This window comes from Salmo salar, chromosome ssa16 (assembly GCF_905237065.1).
Source record: "Salmo salar chromosome ssa16, Ssal_v3.1, whole genome shotgun sequence".
Taxonomy (NCBI): domain Eukaryota; kingdom Metazoa; phylum Chordata; class Actinopteri; order Salmoniformes; family Salmonidae; genus Salmo; species Salmo salar.
In genome coordinates, this window is record NC_059457.1 from 6897488 (window position 1) to 6924500 (window position 27013).

A 27013-nucleotide genomic window follows, 5' to 3' on the forward strand; every position below is an offset into this window, starting at 1 on the left:
TTCCCCACCGTTCTCATGATCATTGCAACTCCACGAGGTGAGATCTTGCATGGAGCCCCAGGCCGAGGGAGTTTGACAGTTCTTTTGTATTTCTTCCATTTGCGAATAATCGCACCAACTGTTGTCACCTTCTCACCAAGCTGCTTGGCAATGGTCTTGTAGCCCATTCCAGCCTTGTGTAGGGCTACAATCTTGTTCCTGACATCCTTGGAGAGCTCTTTGGTCTTGGCCATGGTGGAGAGTTGGGAATCTGATTGATTGATCTTCTGTGGACAGGTGTCTTTTATACAGGTAACAAGCTATTCTCACAGGAACACTCCCTTTAAGAGTGTGCTCCTAATCTCAGCTCGTTACCTGTATAAAAGACACCTGGGAGCTAGAAATCTTTCTGATTGAGAGGGGGTCAAATACTTATTTCCCTCATTAAAATGCAAATCAATTTATAACATTTTTGACATGCGTTTTTCTGGATTTTGTTGTTGTTATTCTGTCTCTCACTGTTCAAATAAACCTACCATTAAAATTATAGACTGATAATTTCTTTGTCAGTGGGCAAACGTACAAAATCAGCAGGGGATCAAATACTTTTTTCTCTCACTGTATATATCTATTACATCGATAAACAGTCATCTTATTAATCATTACCTCTTATCATATCCTCATTCTGAACAGTCGTAACCTTCTTGGATCTGCAAAAACCCCAACCTTGCTCATGATTCAGTACTACACAACTTGGTCTAATTACTTATTTACTAGCTAACTAAATAATAACAGGATAACATACACACTTAATACATGAGACAAAGGTCCCTAGCGGACTTTTACAATATGGTGGATTTCTACACAACGACATGGAGAGGGAGAGACAGAGAGGGAAAAAGACACTGATTGTCGATACATTTCAGAACTATTCTCACAGTAATCATATAGTTTGCACACGAACCACCGCCCGTTTGGAATAAGAAATCATGAATGTATTTACGTGTGAATGCCTTTGTTCGCCGTTTACCTCCGTCGGAACCAGCCCTCCTTAGGAAGGTTGTTGGCCTTTCAGCGGCAAGCTGTATGGCTCTGATTGTCCAAAAGGGGTCTCCCCTTTCCCATCGTATACTGTTGTTCACTCTGGAAGATAACTAGCCAGCCGTGTCGACGGTTCCCATCGGTGATGAGCGTAGTAGGATAGTCTCATTTAGATTCGCTTTCCTAGATATTTGACTGAAGCCAGCTAATCAGCTGTCTCAGTGAAGGTCTGAGAGGGGAGTTTGTTTTCCCCATTGTATTAGTATTCAGGATTCGGACCACGATGGAAATGAGCTGCAGCTTGTCGTCTCTCTCGTCTAAAGGAAGGTGAGTTTATTTCTTCACCTTGTGTAGAGGTTAAAAGTTCCAGCCATTTCAAATGTGTAGCTCCTGCCTCATGTTTCTTGGTCTAATGTTAATCTCTATTGGCAATCCTTTTATGCACTCTGGTCAAAAGGGACGTTCCATCAGTATGACACGCTCTCTGAACACGCTCTCTGACCTCACTCGGGGCGGGCCTACTTACCTGTACAAAGCTATGTAAAACTTCTCATATGGCTCCTAAAATCACATTCCTATCTTAACAAAAATATGTTCATGATTGTTCATATTTCACACACAACGTTGATGGAGACCTCATACCTGTAGTGTAAATACTTTCAAGTTACAGTGTTTTGTCCATACCATTTTTAATGACATCACAAAATAAAAAACAATATGACATTAGTTTTCTATAGCTTCCCCCTGACCATTCCCCATGTTCTTATGTTAGAAATATTGTTCCAGTATTCACTTTTTTGAACGTGTTAAGAGTTTCGTCAGGAAACAGTCTGTTAACAAAGGCCATTCCTTTCACCAATACTGGAGGGGAAAAGAGAACCCTCTTCTACTTAAATTTACGACAGGGCGTGAGGTGTCAAAACCCCCAGACCAGTTCCCCCCTCCCCTCTCCTGTGGGCGAGAGAAGGTCTGGTTACTGTCAGCCATTGCCAAGCTGATCTGAACCATTTTGATCCTCACAGGACAGTCATGACACAGGGGATGCGTTTGAATTGAGAAAATCCTACGTTATTTTTATTATTTTTCTCCATTAAGTAATCCAACAAAGTGTACGCCGCCATTTTGTCTATTTCAAGTCTTCTCTAATTGATCGAGACAGGTGGGTGCCCACCCCAAAGTGCCGCATGTCATGATGACAGACAATTTCACTGTAAGGTGTACATCTGTTGTATTCAGCATGTGACAAATAAGATTTGATTTGATGGGTTCGTCTTGCATTTACTGGTTAATAGCAGTGTTACAGTCATGTGGGGAAATAACACGGACATAAAACAACAACACTTTACAAGATGCTCAGGTTGTCTGTTGCTGTTATATTGGATTCCTGCTGAGTTGTGAAAACCATATATATTACTTTTGAATCTCTATTCTTCAGAGCATTCACTACAAAGAGGAATCTACTAAACTTGGATATGCGCTCCTTTGAGAGCTTCCTTATTGAATTTGTTTATTTGTTTCCCCTCCAAACAACCGAAACTCAGCAAGACTGAGGTAAAATGAATAACAACAGGGTGAGTCTGTGAATGCTGTTCTGTGTCTGTGAGTGTGTATGTGTGTGATACTGTACATGTGATTTGTCATATATCCTCATTAAACGTGGGCTTTATTCAAAGGAGGGCACTTTCAGAATGTATAGAAAACTCTGCATCAGCTCTATACCATGCAATGTAAACATCAATGACCTTATTCTGACACCCCCACTAAATAGGGCAATGTTCAGAGCTGAATGATTGTTGAAAAATGAAAACGGTTTGATACAAATATTTATTTAAATATTGAAAATTCATACAGAAATATTCATTTTGTATTATTTCCAGTGGTTTTCATCTGATCTAATGCAAACAGTCAAACCTGTGCTGTCAGCTGCCTTCCAACATTAGGGCTTGATTCAGTATTCAATTGAAGTTGAATCGATTTCAAATATGGATTGCATTTCTATTAGAAGTGTATATCTTGAAACAAGCATTATCAATAGAAGCATTTATAAGATTGACTTTGAGAAGTATTGGATAATTAATATTGCAACATGGGAAAATAATATTGTAAATATCAAAGTCTCTGACTCATTGCAGGCCTGGGGCCACTCTCTATTACTAATGTAATGATTAAGGATTGGGGCGGCAGGTAGCCTCGTGTTTAGAGCGTTGGGCCAGTAACCAAAAGGTTGCTTGATCAAATCCCCGAGCTGACATGGTAAAAATCTGTCCTTCTGCCCTTGAACAAGGCAATTAACCCACTGTTCCCCGGTAGGCTGTCATTGTAAATAAGAATTTGTTCTTAACTGATTTTCCTAGCTAAATAAAGGATACATTTAAATTAGGCAACATTGATAAAACAATCCCCGATCAGTATGGGAGATCAGACTGAAATAATTGATACAACATCTATGTTGTTTTGATGATTGCCATGAGCTAGACAACACAAACTGCATCCCAAATTGCACCTTAATCCCTACACAGTGCACTACTTTATCACAGATTTGACTGTTCAGCTCATAACACCTCTTATTCAGATCATTCCAACCATAGATATAGAATGGCATTCTAGTTCTATGATTCCAACCACTGCTTCTGAGAAAACAAGAGTGGCTGTGCATGGATATACAAAAAAACAACAGAGCACTCACACATTGATAATCAGTCATTATACACTTTATCTGAAGGCATTGCACAATTCCAAGAGTTCAGTGAGATTTTAAGGCAATGTTTGAATAGTATTTCTGAATACACATAATGTCATAATATACAATATACCGGTGAATGTCCTTTATAGAAAATGATCCATGCAAAACAGGATGCATGCTATTATCTACTGTTAAACATGATGCATGCTATTGTCTACTGTAAAAACTGTAGGATAGTATTATTATCACAAGCATTCAATTATAAATCACTGGAGTATCATAAGTAAACAAAGGTCATGTGTATAAGAATACATGGGCTTTCTGAGGCGTTCTGTTACAGTCAGTCAGCTAACACATTTTGGTTCCGAGAACGTTGTTGGAAAAAGAAAAGGAGAACCTTTAGGGAACGTCATGGGAGCGTTCTGTTTCAGCTGGGCAGTCACTTGGCAAAGTGAAACGGACGCACATCACATCATTGTCTGTGGGAGGAGGCCGTGTATTCTTTGTTTAAGCTGTTTTTTTTTATCCACAAGAAGTGTGTGGTTTGTTTGTTTGCCATGCGAACACTTTTAGTGTTCTGTTCCAATAAATGCTCTATATTGTTTTTTATACTCATACATTTTCATAGACTTGAAGAGACAGTCTGTTTGGTTTCACACATACAGCAGTGTGCAAGCGCAAGTGACAAACCCACTCTCACAAAGCCCACTTTGAAAATCCTGCTATTGTTCACTGTGTGTTAAATGTGATTCCCCACTCGCCGGTCAGACATACTCTGAGATTAGCTTCTATTTCCCTTTCCTGAGGGCAAACTCATGAAAATTAGCCTGAAATGTCTTTATTTCCCCAATTTCATACAGTATCTACATCATGAATATAGATCTAAAGTTGACTGAAATGGATGGTTAACCAAGTGGGAGTGAAGTTATATTTCGATATCAAGCTGAAGACTGGCTGTTATAGTTGTTTATCTCTAGACTATTCCATAGAATGTTCAATAGCGGGAGAATATAAGACATTTTTATTGTATGTTCCCTTCCTATACCCTCTGCCCTTCCTTTGTATACATTAATACATACAGTACCAGTTAAAAGTTTGGACACACCTACTCATTCAAGGGTTTTTCTTTATTTTTTACTAATTTCTACATTGTAGAATAATAGTGAAAACATCCAAATGATGAAATAACACACATGTAGTGTGTTTTTTGTAGTAACCAAAAAAGTGTTTAAAAAATCTGGTACTGTATGTTCTGAATATAGACGAGTAAAATGTTGAACGTAAATGTAAAACGTAATTTCCCTTTGTGACAGACAAAGGCGATGTCGTAAACCAAAAGTTTGACTGAAATATTTCTTGATCATTTTACTGATTTACTGAATATTCTGCCTTTCCAAAACATACATACACAGGGTTTAGCGGCATGACGCAAAGTGAGAGGTAAAAACAAAAGAGAGAACCCTTCTGAAAATACAAACAACATTTTCTCACGAGCATCAAACTTTAAAAAAGTAAGACGAGTCAGAGGAAACACGTGGAAGTGGTGGAACTAACTGGTATGTGTGTTTTTGACTCCTGGGCATGGATGAAGATTCCATTATTCCAAAAATCCTTCAATCGTCAATGAGAATGGCAACTGTGAATGTAACCGACAGACAGAGGCTGTGTCCCAAATGACACTCTACTCTCTATACACTGCATTACTTTTGACCAGGGCCCATAGGGTGCACTAAAAGTAGTGCACTATGTAGGGAAAAGAGTACCATTTGTTATGCAGAGAGAGAGACTAAGGCTGGTTTGAGTCCCTGCTGTATATGGCAGGGACAGACTCTGAAGGGAAGGGAGTCCCCTTGTGAGTCAAGGCAGGCAGACAACAGAGTGTAAGTAAGGTAGCGAGTGGGAAGATTATAGATGGTAAAGGTCTTGTCTGAAAGGGGGTAGGAGGCCCTGAGTGCAGGATTCACTCGGCATGCATACCCCTCTACTAGATATAGAACATGCTCCGTTTTTTAAAAACACCTACATGGGATGTGGCTCCTGTGCTCTTTGTACAATTGTCGTCAACATCCTCATAATCATTGTCATCGCTACAACCAGAGCCAGAGTGCATCTGGAGAACAAAGAAAAATACAAATACAGTTGAAGCCGGAAGTTTACATACACCTTTGCCAAACTCAGTTTTTCACAATTCCTGACATTTAATCAGAGTAAAAATTCCCTGTCTTAGGTCAGTTAGGAACACCACTTTATTTTAAGAATGTGAAATGTCAGAATAATAGTAGAGAGAATGATTTATTTCAGCTTTTTTTTCTTTCATCACATTCCCAGTGGGTCAGAAGTTTACATACACTCAATTAGTATTCGGTAGCATTGCCTTTAAATTGTTTAACTTGGGTCAAACGTTTCAGGTAGCCTTCCACAAGCTTCCCACAATAAGTTTGGGTGAATTTTGGCCCATTCCTTCTGACAGAGATGGTGTAACTGAGTCAGGTTTGTAAGCCTCCTTGCTCGCACACGCTTTTTCAATTCTGCCAAAGAGTTTTCTATGGGATTGAGGTCAGGGCTTTGTGATGGCCACTCCAATACCTTGACTTTGTTGTCCTTAAGCCAACTTTGGAAGTATGTTTGGGGTCATTGTCCATTTGGAAGACCCATTTGCGACCAAGCTTTAACTTCCTGACTGATGTTGCTTCAATATATCCACAGAACTTTCCTGCCTCACGATGCCATCTATTTTGTGAAGTGCACCAGTCCCTCCTGCAGTAAAGCACCCAAACAACATGATGCTGCCACCCCCGTGCTTCACGTTTGGAATGGTGTTCTTCGGCTTGCAAGCGTCCCCCTTTTTCCTCCAAACATAACGATGGTCATTATGGCCAAACAGTTCAATTTCTGTTTCATCAGACCAGAGGACATTTCTCCAAAAAGTACGATCTTTGTCCCCATGTGCAGTTGCAAACCGTAGTCTGGCTTTTTTATGGCGGTTTTGGAGCAGTGGCTTCTTCTTTGCTGAGTGGCCTTTCAGGTTATGTCGATATAGGACTTGTTTTACTGTGGATATAGATATTTTGTACCTGTTTCCTCCAGCATCTTCACAAGGTCCTTTGCTGTTCTGGGATTGATTTGCAGTTTTCGAACCAAAGTACGTTCATCTCTAGGGGACAGAACGCGTCTCCTTCCTGAGCGGTATGACGGCTGCGTGGTCTCATGGTGTTTATACTTGCGTACTATTGTTTGTACAGCTGAACGTGGTACCTTCAGGCGTTTGGAAATTACTCCCAAGGATGAACCAGACTTGTGGAGGTCTGCTATTTTTTTTCTGAGGTCTTGGCTGATTTCTTTTGATTTTCCCATGATGTCAAGCAAAGAGGCAGTGAGTTTAAAGGTAGGCCTGTATTTCACATCCACAGGTACACCTCCAATTGACTCAAATGATGTCAATTAGCCTATCAGAAGCTTCTAAAGCCATTACATCATTTTCTGGAATTTTCCAAGTTGTTTAAAGGCACAGTCACCTTAGTGTATGTAAACTTCTAACCCACTGGAATTGTGATACAGTGAAATAATCTGTTTGTAAAACAATTGTTGGAAAAATTACTTGTGTCATGCACAAAGTAGATGTCCTAACCGACTTGCCAAAACTATAGTTTGATTGACAAGAAATTTGTCGAGTGGTTGAAAAACAAGTTTTAATGACTCCAACCTAGTGTATGTAAACTTCCAACTTCAACTGTATATCCACGAGTACAAATCCTCCTCTTCATCCTCAACTTTTGTAAACATTTAGAAAGAGACCGTTGGTGAGACAGAAGCGGGCTTGAGAGGAAGAGTAGGGCATAGAAATAAGAGACAGAAATGTACTTCTGAACAGTTCTTCACAGATTGGATGCTGCTCCTGGTTGGTCAGTTCTAGGCACTCACCCATTTCCTGGGTCAGACGAGTAAACTGTGGCCTCTGACATCTCATGGGAAGTCCTTCCTGAGGGACACTTTAAATAGAAGCAAAACGCCTTGCTGTCCTTTCTGCAGATAGGAATTCAGAATTCACAAAAGTGCAACAAGAGAGTGGAAATGGTGGTTGGCTTCTTCGGACCACCATCGTCAAACTCCAGTGAGGAAGAAGAAGCAAGAAAGGAAGAGGCCCGGGGGAGGCTTACCCCTCAGATTCGGCTGACCCGTCGGGTGAGGAGGGGGTGCACGGCGGGGGCGGCGTTGTAGGCAGGGGGGCAGGGGCCTGGTTTGATGCACCTGGTTCTCATGTAGGAGAGGAACTGGTCAGGGATCTCAGCTAGGACCTCCTTGGCCAGACGGGCCATACTCAGAATGTGGTTCCCCCTGCGGTCGATGTAGTCACGGAACGGAACAAACTGGATGGAGAAAAGGAAGGGAGGCAGAGAGAAAGAACGAAGGAGGTGAGGACGAGAAGGAGTGGGGGGGACAGGGAGAAAATGAGTACAGTAATTCCGTTAAAAAAAGACAACAATGAATAGAGAGGAATACAATGGATACAGAGGAGGTATAGAGGAGGAAAAATAAAGAATACAAGTGAAGATATGCAATAATGACTTTTATATACATGTACATGACATTCTATTGATTCTAGAATGTAAGCCTATTTCCATTGACACTGAAACTCTGCTTTAATATAGGCTTTAATTCTATAGGCATGCAGTGAAGCACAGAGAAAGCTCTATAAATACCTGAACAATGTCTCTCTCAGCGAACCTCCCTTGGGATGAGATCCTCTCTTCATCTCCATCAAGCTCAATCATTTCTGAGGAGAAGGAAAGCGAGAGAGAGACACAGAGAGAGATAGACAAAGAGAGAGAGAAGCACATCAGTACCCATGTCAGAACAAAACAAACATTGACATGTCAACATCATCAGAGCCACGGAGCATGACGCATCGTAGGCTACACATACTGTGCTGTTGTCCGTGTGCACTGACCACACACACACACACGCTACATTACAACAGAGAGCCAGCTAGCACGCTACACAAGATGACAGTGTTTCATTGCCTGCCATGTAGTTTGAGTACAGAGAATGTGTGTGTAGAGTGGTGAAATCCTTGGTTGTAAGTTAACATTGCACGCTACTGGGTGACTGAGTGAAGCGCGTGTGGTGACGTACGTGCTGGGATACGTGTAAGGGAAAGCAACCATGTGTAGTGGCACAGGGAGGGACGTCATGCTACGGTGCACATTGACTTTATGAGCGTGATAATGTTTAATACCCATTGACTTTAGAGGCTAATTGCTCATAAGGAATGAATGTGTTTATTATGGAGTGTTTTATGAATTGTAAACATCTCTTTCCAATATTAAAGAGAGGAGAGGACTTGATCTGTTCCTAAATAAAGGTGAAAGAAAAGTATGACAAATTACTGTAAAATATCACAAATGAGTTTCGCCATTTAGAAAGACATAAACAAAGTGCCGGATGGGAAGCAAATGAGAGAGAGGGAGAGGAAGGAAAGAGCAAGAGAGAAAGGGAAAGGAGAAGAGAGGGATAGCCGGGTGAGAGGCCCAAAAGAGAGGGAGTGGAAGGAGAGAAGCAGAAGAGGGAGAACCGGGTGAGGGGCGTAATAATGGATTTAACGCAGAGAAGAGATTAGAGAATACACATAGAAACACATATGTATGCACACACACACACACACAAGCACAGCACACACACACACACTCACATTTCATTATTCCTGTCTTACCATTAAATTCTGCTGGTCCAACACCGACAATTATAATTGACATGGGCAAAGTAGCTGCCTTTGGATGTGGAGGGGGGAAGAGAGAGAGAGAGAGAGATAATAGAGAGGAGACAGCGAGAGAGATGTTTTTTTTAAAAAGAGAGCCTGAGGAAACAAGTTTCTTTTCAACGCCAGTGTCAATAACCATCGTTATCTACAAACGCCACAGGCTGTCAGATAAATACTCCCAATTAATATACTCCCAATTCATTTACACTAAATACTGTAATAGCCTGTCTACTTCTCATATAATGGTACAGTAGAGATCGACTGTCATAAGACGGACAAAGATTTTCAACTTCTGCCGAGCCTTTATAGGACTAACTATTTGTGAAAAAGTAGAAGAATCTGTCAAACCTTTGTAGGACTAATTACTGAATTAGCACCTCTAATTTCATGTATGTATAACTTGTGTCTAAACCCCAGCCAGCCTGACAGCTTATAAATGAAGCATATTTCCATCCTCTCCCTCAGCGGATGCCTATTGCATTGTGGGTCGAGTGGGTTGCCATTCGCCAAAGGCTGAATGAGAATGATAGATGTTATCACTGTGTTTCATAACTTTTTTTTGCCATTTAGGTGGACATTAAATTGGCAGAGATATGAGGAACATCTATTTTTGGGGTTGCTTGGTACTCAATGTTCTCATATCTTACTCCACAATCACATTACAAGGATGTAGGGAAACTTGTGTAACACAGAGTAGCGATTCTGTTTCTACGTAACACCATTTTGGAATCAGGGCATTCCAAAACAGCATTTATCAACGTAGACAGAAAAACACACCAAATCAGGTGTGTCAAACTCATTCCACCGAGTGCCTAATGTCTGCAGGTTTTTGGTTATTCCTTTCAATTAATCTCTAGACTACCAGGTGAGCAGAGTTCCTTACTAATTAGTGACCTTAATTCATCAATCAAGTACACGGGAGGAGCGAAAACCCACAGCCACCTGGCCCTTCGTGTAATGAGTTTGACACCTGTCCCATAAACAATAACAATATCAACGTTGGGTCCAACCAACTATATCTAGGACAGTCCCAAGATACACGTTCACAATGGACATGTTTCAAACACATTTGAAGACCTAGGACTCCTTTCCTCTTTTTACAGGTCTGGTGGCATACTGTAAATGTTGGGAAATAATACATTTTGACATGTACGTACGTTTACGATGGACTCCTTGGTCTGGGCCATGTCGGTGATGACGCCGTCCGAGATGATAAGGAGGATGAAGTACTGGGAGCCGTCTTTGACTGATTGTGCATACCTGGAGGAGTGGGGGAGAGAAAGAGAGAGGTTGGTGGAAGGAGAAGAGAACAGGATGAGATGCACTGGGTAATCAATAAATCAACCAATTAAATGTATTTATGAAAATGATTTTGCGTTAGCTTATGACCTCTCTTTCATTAAGCTAATCTGCTCTCAGGCCTGGAACTCTAGTCATTTTGTATGGCTGATGTTGAGGCCCATATCTTGACTATAACCCTGGGGGGGGGGGGGTGTTCCCCCACAGTTTAATAATGTTACCATTGACTTAGTCTTGGGCTTTTGGGCCAATGCATGCTCTCTGAGTGACAAATTAATACAGCCACAAGTATTGGGAGAATTACGGTCTCGTTTGACACTGGAGCCGCTTATTTGTGTGAAAATGATTTCCCTCCGTGTGTTTTGGTCACACTGAAGATAAATGAGCTATGAACAGCGAAGCTATTCTTAGGCCACGTGGGCGGACGGATCACACCGAGAAATAGATGGGATTTGAGGGGCGAAGAGGGATGGAGGAGAAAGCTTGTTACAGTCAATCTTGTGTGTGTGTGTGTATAGATGACTGGGCAAGATTTCCCAATAGTGAATACCAAGTAGAGCATGTACAGCACATGGACAATGCACTCTACGGAGTGACACCAAGTCCAGTTTTCTGTTTGGATAAAATGACCATTAATCAACCATGTGGACAAGGCGACGCTCTCTTCGTCTCCAATAGTGTCTGTCTACTGGTCGATAGTACAAAGCCCTACTGGTTTTCAAAACTAACAACTATTCTCTCTGTATGCAACGTTGAATGAATAGTTTTGAACAACAACATTGAATAATTATGGATGAAGAGGAGGAGACCGCTGACTGCTTGCTTCCGTTTGCAGTTTATTTTATTGCTGCAATAAGTAAGGAATTGCGCTGGAAGCAGAAAGCGACCACGTATCATCCTAATCTTGTTTGAAGTGTTATTTCTTCATAAAAAGGCACTGGTGTGATTTTGCTGTAATCTAATCTGAGCTCGGATTTCTCATCTATTTGTGTGATTGGTGGTAAATTGTGACATTTGGGCTACTGTGTTTATGTGTGGTTCCGTGAGTGGGTGGGGAAAGTATTTTCTTTTCTGATCACCGTCCGGCAGGCAGAGCTACAGGTAACTGCCAAAATAAAGGAAACACCAACATAAAGTGTCTTAATAGGGCGTTGGGCCACCACGAACGGCCAGAACAGCTTAAATGCGCTTGGCATAGATTATACAAGGATCTGGAACTCTATTGGAGGGATGTGACACCATTCTTCCATGAGAAATTCTACATTTTCATGTTTTGTTGATGGTGGTGGAAAACGCTGTTTCAGGCGCCGCTCCAAAATCTCCCGTAAGTGTTCGATTGGGTTGAGATATGGTGACTGACACACACACACACACACACACACACACACACACACACACACCCTTTAAACCCCCTATGTTCATTGGAGAACCCTTTTCAAAGACACTGAAATCTCTTTTTCCAGCCATGGTAGACAAAATAATGTGTGGAAGCACCTGCTTTCAATATACTTTACATCCCTCATTTACTCATGTTTCCTATATTTTGGCAGTTACGTGTATGTTGTTCATCGATCACCTGCATGGACGGTGGTCAGATACACACAAAGCACCAATGATTTTCTCCAACTGCGATGGCCAGAAGTGACCGTAAGGTGTGTGTGTGTGTTCATGCCACTACAGTAAGTATTGATTCCAATGGAAAGGCTGAGCTATGAGAACATTTCTTTCATCTGGACTTTTCCCAGGGGGTCACAGGTCACTGTGGAACTACAGAAGAACACAAAAAACATGCTACTTAATGAGGCTCTATTGACCATCCCAGGTTATTGTACCACAGTGAATGGCCACTGTAGGAGTTGAATAGTTGAATGGAATGGCACTATGTGTGCTCATCCAAATCATCTTGGCTCCTGGACTCTGTCCACACATTTCAAGGCTGCATTGAGACAATGATTTATCTATGACCCGAGACCAGCTCAGTTAGTCCCTACCATTGTTTTGCTGAGTTGTCATAATGCTGCAGCAAATGTACATTATCCCAGGAGTATTGGCAGACATAATGTAAGTAACTTAATTTATGTCCCCCTAAATGCCTCTGTTGATCCTGAAGCTATTGTATGCAGCAATCATGTGCCTATAAACGAGAGTTATACTGTTAGCACTGAGCCGGTGCGCACTAGTAAGAAGTCCACTGGTGCAGCTCATCCAGCACTATCAGCTCAAATATAAATAACATGAGCTAGTCTACTTCTGATAAGCTTCCCAGTAAAGCAAGTGCTAAAAACATTAACATATGTAGCCTAAGAAACAAGTCAATCAATAACTTTCTAGTAACAGATTACATTCATATTCTGACTATCTCTGAAACTCACTTCGATAATACATTTGATGATACAGTGGGTAGCAATACATGGTTATAACATCTACAGAAAAGACAGAAATGTCAATGGGGGCGGTGTTGTGGTCTATATCCAGAACTTCATTCCTGTAAAGTTTAGAGAAGATATCATGTTAAATACTGCTGAAGTAAGTAATATGGCTACAGGCTCATTTGCCTCACCTAAAGCCCATTCTTGTGGGAAGCTGCTATAGACTACCAAGTGCCAACAGTCAGTATCTGGATAATACAGCACATTCGGGAAGTATTCAGACCCCTTGACTTTATAGCCTTATTCTAAAAGGGATTAAATTGTTTCCCCCCCTCATTCATCTATACACAATACCCAATAATGACAAAGCAAAAATAGTTTTTTTGAAATATTAGTAAATGTATCTAAAAAAAACCCCGGAAATATCACATTTACGTTCAACATTTTACTTGTCTATATTCAGAACATACAGTACCAGTCGAACGTTCGGACACACCTACTCATTTCTTAATTTTTTACTATTTTCTACATTGCAGAATAATAGTCAAGACATCAAAACTATGAAATAACACATATGGAATCATGTAGTAACCAAAAAATTGGTAGACACTCTTTGCCTTGACATCTTTGCACTCTCTTGGCATTCTCTCAACCAGCTTCATAAGGTAGTCACATAGAATGCATTTCAATTAACAGAATTTCTTTCCTTCTTAATGCGTTTGAACCAATCAGTTGTGTTGTGATAAGGTAGAGTGGTATACAGAAGATAGCCCTATTTAAATAAAGACCATGTCATGTCAGTGGAACAGCTCAAATAAGCAAAGACAAATGACAGTCCATCATTACTTTAACACATGACGGTCAGTCAATATGGAAAATGTCAAGAACTTTGAAAGTTTCTTCAAGTGCAGTAGCAAATACCATCAAGCGCTATGATGAGGACCGCCACAGGAAAGGATGACCCAGAGTTACCTCTGCTGCAGAGAAGTTCATTAGAGTTACCAGCCTCAGAAATTGCAGTCAAAAGAAATGCTTCAGAGTTCACGTAACAGACACATCTCAACATCAACTGCTCAGAAGAGACTGTGTGAATCAGGCCTCAAATTGCAGCTCTGACATTGCTCGTCCAAATATTTATATATTTTTAATTCCATTCCTTTAGATTGTGTGTATTGTTAGATATTACGTGTTAGATATTACTGCACTGTTTGGAGCTAGAAACACAAGCATTTCACTACACCCGCAAAAAAAAATCTGCTAAACACGTGCATGTGAGAAAGATTTGATTTGACTTGGTTGGGCCAAAAAACACAAGCAATAGACATTAGACCGGAGGAAATCTGTCCTTTAGTCTGATGAGTCCAAATTTGAGATCTTTGGTTCCAACCACCGTGTCTTTATGAGAGTAGGTGATCTCCGCATGTCTGGTTCAAACCGTGAAGCTTGGAGGACGAGGTGTGATGGTGTGGGGATGCTTTGCTGGTGACACTATCAGCGATTTATTTAGAATTCAAGGCACACTTAACTTGCATGGCTCCCACAGCATTCTGCAGCGATACGCCATCCCATCTGGTTTGCGCTTAGTGGGACTATCATTTGTTTTTCAACAGGATAATGACCCAACACATTTCCAGGCTGTGTAAGGGCTATTTGACCAAGAAAGAGAGTGATGGAGTGCTGCATCCGATGACCTGGCCTCCACAATCACCAGACCTCAACCCAAGGAAAAGCAGGCAACAAGTGCTCAGCATATGTGGGAACTCCTTCAAGACTGTTGGAAAAGCATTCCATGTGAAGCTGATTGAGAGAATGCCAAGAGTGTGCAAAGCTGTAATCAAGGCAAAGGGTGGCTACTTTGAAGAATCTCAAATATAAAATATATTTAGATTTTTTAACACTTTTTGGGATACTACGATACCATATGTGTTATTTCATATGTAGAAATGTAGAAAATGTAGAAAATAGTACAAATAAAGAAAAACCGTTGAATGAGTAGGTGTGTTCATACTTTTGACTGGTATTGTAAGCATTCAGACCCTTTGCTCCGTACTTTGTTGAAGCCCCTTTAGCTGCGATTACAGACTCAAGTCTTCTTGGGTATGACGCTACAAGCTTGGCACACCTGTATTTCTCCCATTAATCTCTGCAGATCCTCTCAAGCTCTGTCAGGGAGCTCTGTCAGGGTGGATAGAGAGCGTCGCTGCACAGCTATTTTCATGTCTCTCCAGAGATGTTCGATTGGGTTCAAGTCCGGGCTCTGGCTGGGCCACTCAAGGACATTCTGAGACTTGTCCTGAAGCCACTCCTGCGTTGTCTTGGCTGTGATCTTAGGGTTGTTGTCCTGTTGGAAGGTGAACATTCACCCCAGTCTGAGGTCCTGAGCACTCTGGGGCAGGTTTTCATCAAGGATCTCTCTGTTCTTTGCTCCGTTCATCTTTCCCTCGATTCTGACAATTCTCCCAGTCCCTGCTGCTGAAAGACATCCCCACAGCATGATGCTGCCACCACCATACCAGGTTTCCTCCAGACGTGACGCTTGGCATTGAAGCCAAAGAGTTCAATCTTGGTTTCATCAGACCAGAGAATCCTGTTTCTCTTGGTCTGAGAGTCTTTTAGGTGCTCCAAGCAGGCTGTCATGTGCCTTTTACTGAGGAGTGGCTTCCATCTGGTCTCTCTACCATAAAGGCCTGATTGGTGGAGTGCTGCAGAGATGGCTGTCTTTCTGGAAGGTTCTCCCTTCTCCACAGAGGAACTCTGGAGCTCTGTCAGAGTGACCATTGGGTTCTAGGTCACCTCTCTTTAGGAAGTCTTGGTGATTCCAAACTTACTCCATTTAAGAATGATGGCGGCCACTGTGTTCTTGGGGACCTTCAATGCTGCAGAATTTTTTCGATACCCTTCCCCAGATCTTTGCTTCAACACAATCCTGTCTCGGAGCTCTCTCATGTCCAATCAATTTAAATTTACCACAGGTGGACTTCAAGTTGTAGAAACTTCTCAAGGATGATCAATGGAAACAAGATGCACCTGGGCTCAATTTCGAGTCTCATAGCAAAGGGTTTGAATACTTATGTAAATAAGGTACTTGTTATTTATTTGTAATAAATAAAACATATAAACATTTGGCATGGGTCCTCAGATCCTCAAAGTTAGGTAGGTGCCTCTTTGTGGCACCTACCTACATGACTGAACAGTAGTCCAGGTGTGACCAAACTCGGGCCTGATCAACAGTAGCTAAGATGGGGAGAATTATGTCCATAATAAAACACTATCAACAAGGCAGGTCCTACAGGCCCTAGTTTGGTCACACCTGGACTACTATTCAGTCGTGTAGGTAGGTGCCACAAAGAGGGACAGGGCAGCACGGCTGGCCCTTAAATGTACATGGAGAGCTAACATTAATAAAATGCATGTTAATCTCTCATGGCTCAAAGTGGAGGAGAGATTGACTTCATCACTACCTGTTTTTGTAAGAAGTGTTGACAAGCTGAATGCATCGAGCTATCTGTTTAAACTGCTAACACAAAGCTCGGACACCCATACATACCCCACAAGACATGCCACCAGAGGTCTCTTCACAATCCCCAAGTCCAGAACAGACTATGGGAGGCTCACAGTACTACATAGAGCCATGACTACATGGAACTCTATTCCACATCAGGTAACTGATGCAAGCAGTAGAATCAGATTTAAAAAAACAGATAAAAATACACCTTAAGGAACTGTGAAGACACACACACACACACACACACACAGACACACACACACGCTAGCACACACACTCTACACACACATACATTGTAATATTGTTGTATGTTGGTATTATACATGTAATGTGGTGCGTACTGGTGGCAGAGAAGTCAGGCGCAGGAGAGCGAAAACTGATTTACAACGGTGTCGTTTAACAAACATAAACCACCGTCAACAGAACAATACATGAAATGGGTTAAACAAAACCCGGTGATAACCAGCATGCCGTGCACAAGCACTACAAGAAACAATTACAGACAAGGACATGGGGGGAACAGAGGGTTAAATACATAAAATGGAATTGATGGAATTGGAACCAGGTGTGATGGAAGACAAGATAAAACCAATGGAAAATGAAAAGTGGATCGGCGATGGCTAGAAGGTCGGTGACGTCGACCGCCGAACGCCGCCCGAACAAGGAGAGGGACCAACTTCGGCGGAAGTTGTGACAATACATTTTGTATTGTAGATATGTAGTGGTGTAATAATGTTATATGATGTACTGTTTTATCTTTTGTTTTATGTGTGACGTAAGTGCCTTAATGTCTTTTGCCCCCAGAAAGAGCAGCTGCTGCCTTGGCAGGAGCTAATGGGGATCCCTAATAAATACAAATACATGGTGGGTGGTTCTGAGTGTATTGGTGTGTGTGTCTGTGTGTTGTCTGTGTCTGTGTGTGTGTGTTGTCTGTGTGCGTGCATGCGTATGTATGTGTGCAAGTGTTTGTGTGTCCGCTGTCTGCGATCATGCGTATGCATGTGTGTGCATGAGTGTGCGTGCGTGCGACCTACCTGGCCACGTGGTTAATGACAGGGGAGAAATGTGTGGGTCCATAGAGGCGAACAGACTTGAGGCTTTGGTAGTAAGCCTCCATCACCCCCTCTATCCCACTGCAGTATGGATTCTGGGGGTTCCCATTCTGCACAGACACACAAAGAACAAACAATATAGGAATCAATTAATTGATTATCAATGAATTACATTTATTTAAAAGCACATTGCATAACAGCGGTTGTCTCTGTGTTTTTACAAAAACCTGACCTATACCCCAAACAGCATGCAGAACATACAAGATAAGTAAATGCATAAACCACTTTTTAACTCTGTAGTGTCAAGTAACAACTTTGGGAGAACACCATATAATCTTGGATTTCACCTTGCAATTATGGTGAGATTATTCCTGCAAATTGTTTTGTACTGTATGCAATGTGCATAATGTAAACTATGTTGTGTACTGTATAATAGAGTTTCTCAGTAAAGTGAAGTTGGAGAAAGCCATCTTGACCCTAGCTGCTTGGCTTGGCCTCCCGTGAGCATGGAGAAGACAGCCACGCTTTGCTTTGCAAATTGAATTAATTCTGCCTCTCTTCGTCCTCTTCTACTTTATCCCACCTTCTCTGTCCTATACTCCCCATCTCTTCTTCCTTGTCCCTCTAGTGTCCTCTCTCTTGCTCTCTCCCTCCATGTATCACCTTGCTAAAAGGCTGACTCGGTAAATCCTTAATGCTTAGATTAACTCTCCTTGAGTATTACCCAACTGAGCAGCTGGAATGGCTGCCGGCGCCCGGGGCTGCATGGGCATCACATCTGGATAGGAATTTATACGGTAGAGGACTGTGTATGCGTTCCAAATGGCACCCCATTCCCTATATAGTGAACTACTTATGAACAAAGCCTAATACTTTAAATCAGAGGATGGGCTCGTTGTAAGGTTTGGAGTGGAATGGGCACCATGTCTTTAATACCTTTCCATTCCAGCCATAAGAATGAGCCTGTCCTCTGAATTCTCCCTCCAGCGGTCCAGAACCAGGATGGTCGGGAGACTGGCAGGTAAAAAGGATGAGGGATGGAGGGAGATTACGTTTACATTTTGGTCATTTAGCAGACGCTCTTATCCAGAGCGACTTACAGGAACAATTAGGGTTTCACCTAGTAGGCTCGGGGATTCAAACCAGGAACTTTTCAGTTAAGGGCTCTTAACCGCTAGGCTACCAGCTGCCCTAGATGGACAGGGGTGTCTCCAGTTTCCTTACCAGAGCGAACTCGTGCGAGACCCGTCCGTCTGGGGGCAGTTTGGCTCCGAAGCCCAGTGCAGGGAACATCTTGTCACTGTCGTAGTCCTGGATAATCTCCCCTACAGCTCTCAGAGCCATGGCATAGGCATTCAGCTGGTATGGACTCATGTAGTGTAGAGAGGTGGGCTGGGAGGGGTTGCCTGAAATCCAACAAAATACAATACAACTGAGCTCAGAGCTGCTACACCTATCTCCTCAAGGTCTACATCGGAAGACAAGGGGTCAGCATAGAGACTTTTTATATTCAAAGCCAAGACAAGTTTGCATGATATGAAGCAGTTTTGTAACAGAGACTTGTACGGTATTGTAGCTAGAAGGTTGTCAATTCAAAGTTGATGTCAAGAAGACCTTGCTGCCACACATGCCGAGGGTTCTCAAGGGCTGACAAGAGCTAAGCTACTCACCATTTGATGCTGTGAAATCAATTGCCACTGTGAAACTAATCTGAGTCCTACAACACAAAAAAACAAGGAAGATATTAAACATCACTCATGCAAGAGTTGATTATACCATGATTCAAAGTGATCTCACTAATTCAATTCATTGACAAGGGGGTCATAACTAATCATTAACTGCTGTTTCCTGCAACATGAATATAGGCCTATGAGCTGAATAGTAATCCACTCAGCTATGAGTTTGTTCCTCCTTTCCATTACCACACTAGTGATGTAAGTGAGCCAAGCGCTAAATAAAAAGGTTACGATAGAAATCGTTTTAGTCAAATTAACATATTTCTATTGCTGTACTACATAACGTTGCTTGGAATGCAAAACGAGTAAGCCAAGTTGGATGGCTGAACAACCCGATCAGAAAGCCCAATATACAATAGAAAGCTAGTACTAAATGATTCACTTGTAAATGTAATGCTCATCTAGGGATTACAGACATAAGATAAAGAGTGATGGCGTATCCAATGTGTCCCTATTCAAATAAAACTTGAATTAAAAAATACAACTTGAGAACGTACCCTCCTTTAATGTAATCCAGGAAGGTGAGCTCCATGTCCACCAGGCAGGACAGAAGGGTTACCTGGCAACATGTTCGGAGGTTAAAAGGATACTTTTTGAAGTTTCAGCTTATTTTCTACTTTATATGAAGATGAAAACTTTATAAACGTGAACTATCCCTTTAAAACACAAATCAAATCAAATTTTATTGGTCACGTACACAGATCTTCAGGTGTTATAGCAGGTGCTGCGAAATGCTGCAGTAGAATGTCTCCCAAATACAATACAAATACACAAAATAAAAAAATCGAAACAAGAAATCAAGAGATAAAAATCGTAGATATATTAGAGTGAGCATGTGTCAGAATCCAGAATATAAATGTGGTGTGTATTGACAGTATATAATTTGGAAAAGAAAATAGTATGTACAGTAGTATGTATATTAGGATGAGCTATGTCGAGAATACAGTATATATTGTACATACACAGTGAGTAAACAACAGTATATAAACAGAATATGAGGTGACCAGCATTCATATATACATTGGGTGTTAGTCTCAACATGCAGGGCTGAGTACTGGGCAGGTAGCCGGCTAGTGATGGCTGTTCAACAGTGTGATGTCCTGGTGATAGAAGCTGTTTTTCAGTCTCTCGGTCCCGGCTCGGATGCACCTGTACCGTCTCTGTCTGCTAGATGGTAGCAGAGTGGACAGACCGTGGACTCGGTGGCTGAGATCCTTAAGATCTTCTTGGCCTTTCTCTGACAGCAAGTGCTGTAAATGTCCTGGAGGGCAGGCAGCATGCCCCCCATAGTGCGTTTGGCTGGCCGCACCACCCTCTGGAGAGCCATGTGGTTGAGGGTGGTGCAGTTGCCGTACCAGGCGGTGCTGCAGCCCGACAGAATGCTCTCAATGGTGCATCTGTAGAAGTTTGTGAGGGCCATGCCGCACATCAGGATTTCAGTGGAAATACAGTAGTATCATAATTATAACACCTTATTTAAATATGGCACGACAACAATAGAAGAGTTGGCTAAAACACATAAAGTAGAGTACAAAGCTACTAATTAAACTGTGCATCCTTTGAGCTATGAACATGCAAAAAATAAGTGCAGAATTACATCCATAGTATGCATCGCAAGTGGAATCCTATTCCCTATATAGTGCACTACTTTGACGAGAACCCAGAGGGCTGTAGGGAATATGGTGCCATTTGAGACACAGCCATACAATCCCACTAAGATACAGCTAGGGTTGAAAGATAGGTGGCCTTTTCAAGTCAAGAGTGTAAGAGGGTATCGACTCACTGTTCCTGAGTTGAGGTATTTCTTCTTCTTCTTGCCTTTCTTCTTTGGATTTACCACCTGCAGAGAACAGAACATGGTTTGGTTCACTTTGTTGTGTCTTATTGATCTTGAGTTGAACACAAAGCCAAGGCAACTGAAAGCCTGACTTAAAATGTTTTTTCATCAATCAAATTGACTGCTTAGACCAGGGGTGTCAAACAAATGTTGCTCTGGTGGCTGCATTTGGTCTTCAATGAGGTCCAGAGGGTGCACTGAAAATTGTTATATTTCCTCACCGTCAAGATTTGCACCAAAAAAAGTCCTCTATCCACCGTTTTGGGAATGTTCAATGCTCCCTGACTGTCTAGCTTTCATCTTGGGGATTTTTAGCAAGTTGGATAGTTTCTACACATTTCTACACAGTTTCGATTTGGTTGTAGTCATTTTAAAGTATATTGAGTTTGTATTTTACTAAAACCACCCGCATGCCTGATTGGACCCCCTCGCGGTCCAGATGTATGACGCCCCTCTCCTAGACTCTGCAATACCACCCTTGAAGGCTCAATGTTTGGGTAAACAGTTAAGATAAGGGTGTGCGCTTGTTTCACTATCCTTGTGGGGGTGTGCGTTAGCGTGTGTGAATGTGTGTGTATATACACCTGCTACAACATGTCTCACCTCGTAGCTGTGAAACTGTGACTGGCCTCTTGACATCTCTCTGTAGCTGGTATTGAATTCCCCAATGAAGTCATGGCTGGAAGAGTAAACACAAACAGTGTCTCACACACCTGCTTGGATTTCTTTCCAGCTGGGATCGCCTTTCTAGGAACAGATCCGATGGTTTATACATGACTTTTCAAAATGCCTTTGTTGCAACATCGATACATTGTTACAAACTCCATCACAGGGTGATTCCAAGCAGCAGGTTTGTTTGCAATCATCTAACAATAACCTACATTATGTAATGACATACATGAAATACATAAGCAATTTTTCTGAGTGCAGACTATTCATGTGGTTGCCCCTGGGGCAATTACTATAGCAGAAGTGCAGATAATAAGTGGAGTGTGCGCGTATGTTTCTGAGACAGTACCCACCCTCCATCTCGGTCCCAATCATACACCTCCACTTTTATGCTCCTGAAGGAGAGAGAGAGAGAGAGCAAGAGAAAGAGAGAGATAGAAACTCCATTTGAAAAACCAATTAGTGTGTCTGATTGAAAATCTCTGCTGTTTAAAAGAGAGGTGCTCATCTGTGACAGAGGATGGTCTGGCTCTAAGAGGGTGTGCTCTCAGAAAGGTGTCTGCTTTTGGTAGTCAATGTACTAAGGGAGTGAACATTAAGGGTTACATAGAGAAAATTGGACCTCTAATGAAATGAAAATGGGTGGCCTTCCCTTCAGCAAATTTTTTTTACCTAAACCCTCCTTGAACGCTTGAAGAAAAACAAAACTGACCTTCCCTATAATAATTCAAACAAAGTGGATAGCAGAGAACCTGTCTACCGATTACCCTCAATTCTTGGACAGACCAGAGACTTAGATGCAGTTTTAGAAACTGTTCTTCGTCTTGTAAGCAGGAATTTTTATAGCGCACAGGGCTGCGGGCCAGAAGGTTGTAGGTTTACAGACCACCGTGGACCATGGTAGAAAGACCTTTATCGTAAAAGCATTACATGAATCTATCATCGTATTAGCAGGTCTGAGAGAAAAAATTGCCTTTTATAAACATTTCATACAATTTTTCGTAATTTTACATATTAGTGGAATCTTTTTTTAATACCAGACAAATTACCGAAATTACAAACTAAGACAAGCACAGAGAAATAAGCCTGCGTGTTCATTTGATCATATTTCTCCAATGCCAAATCTGTGTGCATGGTTTGTAAAGAAACTGTCCGTTTGCAAATAATTAAATCTGAGAAGTCAAAAGTTAGGTCTACCTTTCCACCCCAGACAGAGTCGGCCTACCGACGCAGAAAAATGTAAGCTTTAACTGATGGCTACCCTTCTTCGTGGCTTAACCCAATGAGGTCACTTTTTTTCTCTCTAAAGGATGTCTGTATTTAAACATATTCTATTGTACAGAAAATGAATAGCTTAATTGATAGTGACAGCATTAGATTACTTCCCAAGCAAAGTCAACCTCTGAATATCAAAGAAACTAAACAAGGATATTCCCATATGCATCAGAGCCACGTCTTTCCTGGGCATTTTAACGATTGTTTATAGCATAAAGCATCGTGGACCAAAGTGCAATTATAGATCACTTTATATAATCAGATCAGTTTTATTTTCTTCAACATCTTACGCTAACAAAGGGTAGGGCTGTGTTTTTTTGTTGACATTTTCTTTAATAAAAGGTAGGCCTCTGGCATACCCTCTCATGCCACCTCAATTTGCGCCTTGGTTTTAATTTAACAGTCCTTCACTGACACGGAGGTAAGCTATTTAAAGAGTGAATGGTGGGTGGAGGAATTCACAGACAAATCGATAGATATAGCAGCCTATAGCCTAATTTTGTCTGTCAAACAGGTAGGGCCTACCTTTATTTCCTAAATAGGAAGAAATAGGCTCCAACACAAAGCCCTCTCGTCTCTATTTTCATTGCGAATTAGAGTGCTGCATTCCTCAACAGTTACATAGATATAAACACATTCATAATAACACTAGAGGAAAATTGTGTTATGAATGTGACATTCTGCGTTATGGATGTTACAGGGTGCCAAAAGACAGACCGCAAATGATGACACATTTCATTTTAGATCATTAATGACAGATGTTTTATTTAAAATATTATATAATCACCTACTGTGTAATAGAATAAATATACAAAACTGAAACTCCATTCAAAGTTTTTTTATAAGCTCATGCTTTAATCTCACACCCTTTAGTCAGCCAAATGCAGGCTCTATGAAATGGTACATCCTCCCATTTGTTCAAAAAATGACATGGACTGTACAAATAGACCTGCAGCCACCCAAGCCTTGTCATCCTTGGCTGGCAAAATGTACACAAATTCTTTGTGGTCGTTTCTCCTCAAGAATTGCATTTCACCAGTATCAGTTAGTCTTTATATGTTACCGGTCCCAAAAAACTGCCTTTATATACACTGAGTATACCAAACATTAGGAAAACTTTACTAATTGCGCTCAGAACAACCTCAATTCATCGAGGCATGGACTCCACAAGGTGTCGGAATCGTTCCACAGGGATGCTGGCCCATGTTGACACCAATGCCTCCTACAGTTGTGTCAAGTTGGCTGGATGTTTCTTGGTTGGTGGATCATTCTTGATACACACATGAAACTGTTGAGTGTGAAAAACCCAGCAGCGTTGCAGTTCTTTACACAAACCGGTGCGCCTGGCACCTACTACCGTACCCCAATCAAAAGGCACTTATAATTTTTGTCTTGCCCATTCACCCACTGAATGGCACACATACACAATGCATGCGTCAATTGTTTCAAGGCTTAAACATCCTTCTTTAATCTGTCTCCTCCCCTTCATCAACACTCATTTGAAGTGGATTTAACAATGACATCAATAAGGGATCATGGCTTTCTTCTTAATGTTATGTAGATTCAGTGTATACCTCTAACCCTAGACTCAGGGACTGATACACCCATTTCATTCCCTTGTTTATTTAAGCTAGCTGGACTCATTCTTCACTCATCCCTTATCATCTCTACTACAGTACCAGTCAAAAGTTTGGACACACCAACTCATTCAAGGGTTTTTCTTTATTTTTACTATTTTCTACATTGTAGAATAATACTGAAGACGTCAAAACTACTATGAAATAATACATATGGAATCATGTAGTAACCCAAAAATATATATTTTATATTTGAGATTGTTCAAAGAAGCCACCCTTTGCCTTGATGACAGCTTCACACACTCTTGGCATTCTCTCAACCAGCTTCATGAGGTAGTCACCTGAAATGCATATCAATTAACAGGTGTGCCTTGTTAAAAGTTAATTTGTGAATTACTTTCTTTCTTAATGCGTTTGAGCCAATCAGTTGTAGGGGTGGTATACAGAAGATAGCCCTACTTGGTAAAAGACCAAGTCCATATTATGGTAAGAACAGCTCAACTAAGCAAAGAGAAACAACAGTCCATCATTACTTTAAGACATGAAGGTCAGTCAATGCGGAACATTTCAAGAACTTTGAAAGTTTCTTCAAGTGCAGTCGCAAAAACCATCAGGCGCTATGATGAAACTGGCTCTCATTTCCACAGGAAAGGAAGACCCAGAGTTACCTCTGCTGTGGAGGATAAGTTCATTAGAGTTAACTGCACCTCAGATTGCAGCCCAAATAAATGCTTCACAGAGTTCAAGTAACAGACATCTCAACATCAACTGTTCAGAGGAGACTGCGTGAATCAGGCCTTCATGGTCGAGTTGCTGCAAAGAAACTACTACTGAAAAACACCAATAAGAAGAAGACACTTGCTTGGGCCAAGAAAGACGAGCAATGGACATTAGACTGGTGGAAATCTGTCCTTTGGTCTGATGAGTCCAAATTTGAGATTTTTGGTTCCAACCGCCGAGTCTTTGTGAGACGCAGAGTAGGTGAACGAATGATCTCCATATGTGTGGTTCAAACCGTGAAGCATGGAGGACGAGGTGTGATGGTGTGGGGGTGTTTTGCTGGTGACACTGTCTGTGATTTATTTAGAATTCAAGGCACACTTAACCAGCATGGCTACCATTGCATTCTGCAGCGATACACCATCCCATCTGGTTTGTGCTTAGTGGGACTATCATCTGTTTTTCAACAAGACAATGACCCAACACACCTCCAGGCTGTGTAAGGGCTATTTGACCAAGAAGGAGAGTGATGGTGTGTTGCATCAGATGACCTGGCCTCCACAATCACCTGACCTCAACCCAATTGAGATGGTTTGGGATGAGTTGGACCGCATAGTGAAGGAAAAGCACTCAACAAGTGCTCAGCATATGTGGGAACTCCTTCAAGACTGTTGGAAAAGCATTCCAAGTGAAGCTCGTTGAGAGAATGCAATGATTGTCAATAGGTTGATGTCTTTCCTATGAAGGGTTAAAATTCTTCATTTTCGTTTATTGAAATGGTAAAAAAAAAAGTTTAATTGAATTATAACCTACCAGTGGCACAGGGTTAACACTTTCGTTGACATCTCGTCAGATTGTAAGTCACCTCATGCTTGACAGCTGCAGTTCACAAGCATGCACAGGGCAGACTACACAGATAAAGACCAATGTTGTCACTGGGGGGGTACCCATAGTTACTCAAGGAAGTAAACAAACTCAGCATGACTGGTGAAAGTTTATTGATTTTTAAAACCTTGATTATGATTATGAATTTAAGACCTTTATTATGCCATGTGATCACATGCTCTGCTCCAGTTAGCTGAACAACGCATGATTGCAGGTCACATGAGAACGGGAGTACACCCGAAATAGATCAAGATTGCCCTCTTTGCTAACATAAAAATCCTTTGGAAGCAGTATGAAGGGTATGAATATTTTATCATGATCGTGTTTTGCAGTGATGCTGACATGTTATGAAGAGTCTAATGGTCACATCCGTTACCCTTAGAATGAGTACTGACAAAGAGAGAAAATAAACCAACTATACATCACCTAAGCCCTTGATGAAAGTTAGCTTTGCACAGAAAGTTTGCATACAATCATACTCGAAATCTATCCATAATAACAACTTTTCCTCAAAAACGTTAGGGATCAGTCAACCGAATCAAAGCAGTCTTATCAGTCTACTCTGGCCTGCTTAGAGTAGGCTACACAGTGAGAGCGTGCGTAATTGTACATGCTGAATGGCTTTCTA

General features: G+C 41.5%; 1 protein-coding gene across 1 annotated transcript in view; it reads right to left on the reverse strand.

Moving 5' to 3' along the window:
• Window positions 1-7384: 7384 nt before the first annotated feature.
• LOC106573107 (copine-8) overlaps window positions 7385-27013 on the reverse strand; it is a 94275-nt gene continuing 74646 nt past the window's right edge. The window contains exons 10-20 of the mRNA XM_014147816.2: window positions 22282-22323; window positions 21863-21938; window positions 21206-21262; window positions 19920-19981; window positions 19357-19403; window positions 18911-19092; window positions 17669-17796; window positions 10619-10721; window positions 9414-9471; window positions 8404-8477; window positions 7385-8070 (exon numbers count right to left, since the gene is read on the reverse strand). Coding sequence (XP_014003291.1) covers window positions 7864-8070; window positions 8404-8477; window positions 9414-9471; window positions 10619-10721; window positions 17669-17796; window positions 18911-19092; window positions 19357-19403; window positions 19920-19981; window positions 21206-21262; window positions 21863-21938; window positions 22282-22323 — 1036 coding nt within the window. The 3' untranslated portion in view covers window positions 7385-7863. The remainder of the gene's footprint in view (window positions 8071-8403; window positions 8478-9413; window positions 9472-10618; window positions 10722-17668; window positions 17797-18910; window positions 19093-19356; window positions 19404-19919; window positions 19982-21205; window positions 21263-21862; window positions 21939-22281; window positions 22324-27013) is intronic.